General features: G+C 25.6%; 1 protein-coding gene across 1 annotated transcript; it reads right to left on the bottom strand.

Annotated features, from left to right (window-relative positions):
- Positions 1-2,374: 2,374 nt before the first annotated feature.
- On the bottom strand, positions 2,375-2,845 carry LOC130799344 (uncharacterized). Its single transcript, XM_057662445.1, has one exon. It carries the CDS (start codon positions 2,843-2,845, stop codon positions 2,375-2,377), a length of 471 nt encoding a protein of 156 aa, XP_057518428.1.
- Positions 2,846-3,125: the final 280 nt, after the last annotated feature.

A 3,125-nucleotide genomic window follows, 5' to 3' on the forward strand; every position in this document is an offset into this window, starting at 1 on the left:
TTATGTTTTTAAAGTGTTTATTTACATATATCAAATGAAAGATTGTAAAATTATCTTTAATTTGATATATTTATTATATTACCATTTTCGTGTACCCGTGTCCGCCATTTTTAACTTGGCGTTTTTCCGTACCCGTGTCGTGTCCGTGTCCGTTTTAGTGCAACTTAGCCCATAATACTACTCATTTTCCTCCCTTAGTACTATAAATTGGATGATAAAAGAAAGATTACAACTCTAAAGAAAAGATAGATCAAACAATTCGAGAAACTTAAGGTCTCTTAATAAGTATAAAACCCACTCATACAATTCGAGAAACTTAAGGTCTCTTAATAAGTATAAAACCCACTCATAATATGTTTACTGATTTCTTGATGATTATGGCTCTCTAATTCCCCATATTTATAATAAGCTATTACCTCTTAATCCTTACTTATTCCCCAAATCTTCCCAATAAGACAATTACCAAAATCACCCCAACATAAAATCAAATATCAGGTCATTGCACCACAAGTAGGAGACTTTAATTGTTGGAACATCCCAGCTGATGCTAATAAACATGTTTACATCAAATGTTTCAATAGAACTACTTTTAGAGTTGGTGATTCTGTTTGTAAGTCATTTTTTTTTTTCTATTTTTAGCATTGTTTGGCTAGGAAATTAAGTTACGTTTTCCACTTATAAAAATGTTATGCCCTTGGAAATTGAATTATTGGTTGATGTTGGCTTAGATGACAAATATAAAGGCGAACAAAGTATTTCAAGGTCCGGTTAATTTTTTATAACTTCTAAACTTGAGGACCTTTATAATTGAAAAAAAAGATTTTCTTAAATTAAAATAAAAACTCAATGCAATTTTATTTTTAATATTATAATTAAATAAAAACTCAATGTATTTTCTAACTAAGTTAATATTAATTTTATAAAAATAACTTAAATTAATTTGCTGAAAGTTAAATTGTCATCTCCAATGTTAGAACGAAGAGAAAAAAAGCAATGAGTTGATCGAAAATAATAAAAATTTTTTTTTTTAAAGATTGAAAAATTAAGAAATAAAATGTTGATTATTTTTACTGATCATTGATGTTTAAGGAATGGGTGAAAAATGAATATTACTCCTAAGAGAAGATGTTTGGAGTTAAAAGGATTGCCATGGAAATAGATAAAAGCAAGAAAGAAAATGTCATCAATAAGATTTGATCTTATGACTATTAATATGTTAAGTAAAACTATTACTAACTAATCAACCTTATTAATTTGTTATGTTAAAATGATTTTTTTTTTCTATATGAGGCCTTTTAAGTTTAACGGCCCTATGCGGTTGGGCACCCAAAACCCCCTTAGAACTACCCCTGGGCAAATATATTTAACTAATATGTTATTTTTAGCCCTACCAAAAATGTCATCAATTAATTTGTTATGCTAAAGAAATTGAATGATTATTGCTTAGATTGAAATATACAATCATCATAATATACAATTTAAAAAAGAATTGAAAAGTTACACATATCATCCTTATAAAAGCCCCGCTAGATGAAAAATTTTTATTTGTTGATGTTGACTTACATAGTACGTACAATTAACTAACATGTGATTTTTAGCCCCACTAAAACTTATTAAATTGAGTAACTTATCGTTTTAAAAGCAGTGATTATTACTTATATTAAGATATACAATTTGAAAAAAAGATTGAAAAATCACACATGTCTTCCTTATAAAAGCTCGTTAGATGGAAGAATTTTATTGGTTGATGTTGGTTCACATAGCACATAAAATTAACTAACATGTCATTTTTAATCATACAAAAAATTTATTAAATTGAGTAACTTACCATTTTAAAAACAAAATAAATTGAATTATTCTTTTTTGTATTAAACTATATAAAATAAATTATTGGTTGAATTTATCACATACCGTAAATTTACCATTTTCAAAAATAAATAATTTGAATATTTTTATTTTATATATATATATATATATATATATATATATATATATATATATATATATATATATATATATATATATATATATATATATATATATATATATACATATATATATATACATAGTATACGTATAACATAATACTCCTACCACTTAGTGTATTATTATTGTTATTATTATTATTATTATTATTATTATTATTATTATTATTATTATTATTATTATTATTATTATTATTATTAATATTATTATTATTATTATTGTTATTATTATTATTGTTATTATTATTATTATTATTATTATTATTATTATTATTATTATTATTATTATTATTATTTTATTTTTTTTTGGAAAGAAGAAAATTTGTTCCAAAACAAAGCTATTACAAACACCAAAAAGAAAGCAGAGCCTTAAATACAAGCCATAGAGCTCAAAACAACGAAATAACATCTTTCACACAGTGAGGATATAAACTATAGAGTTGATGCTTAACTTCTAACTTCACAGACTGCATAAGGACACTAGGCAAAATCAGCTTGAAGTTCCAGACAGAATCATTACGGGCGTTCCATATCTGATAAATGAGACTACACAGAGAGGTCGTAATTGTCTTCTTTTCGAATTTTGACACCTTCCACTTGCTTGGTTTGATAGAAGAGAGTGAAGATATATTAGTTCCAAGCCATGAATTCAAGATTCTAAGGCACTGGCAACTCCAAGGATAGCGAAAGAATATATGATCTGCAGATTCACTGGCCTCACCACACATAGGACATAAGTCATCATCTATAACACTAATGGCTTTCAGCCTATCTCTTGTTTTTAGTCTGTTTAGCATCACCATCCAGTAAACAAACCGTGCTTTAGGAATATAGATTTGTTCCAGACCAGTTTGCTCCATTGCACCATAGGATTATTATTATTATTATTATGATTATTATTAAATGTAGTATGTCGTAATTAGCCGTCTTAGTGTAGTATTAGTACGTTAGTATTAGTAGTGTATTAGTATATAATTAGTCGAATTAATGTAGAATTAATATACTATTACTCGTATTATTGTATTATTAGTTGCATTAGTATATTATTACTCATATGTATTAGTGTATGAGTTGTTGTATTATTTTAATATTAGTATGTAATTAGTAGTATTACTGTATAATTAGTATATTATTAGTCAT

The sequence above is a fragment of the Amaranthus tricolor genome, chromosome 14 (genome assembly GCF_026212465.1).
Source record: "Amaranthus tricolor cultivar Red isolate AtriRed21 chromosome 14, ASM2621246v1, whole genome shotgun sequence".
Taxonomy (NCBI): Eukaryota; Viridiplantae; Streptophyta; class Magnoliopsida; order Caryophyllales; family Amaranthaceae; genus Amaranthus; species Amaranthus tricolor.

Coding starts and splice junctions, on each gene's coding strand:
- LOC130799344 (XM_057662445.1), bottom strand. CDS start 2,845: ATGGAGCAAACTGGTCTGGAACAAATCTATATTCCTAAAGCACGGTTT.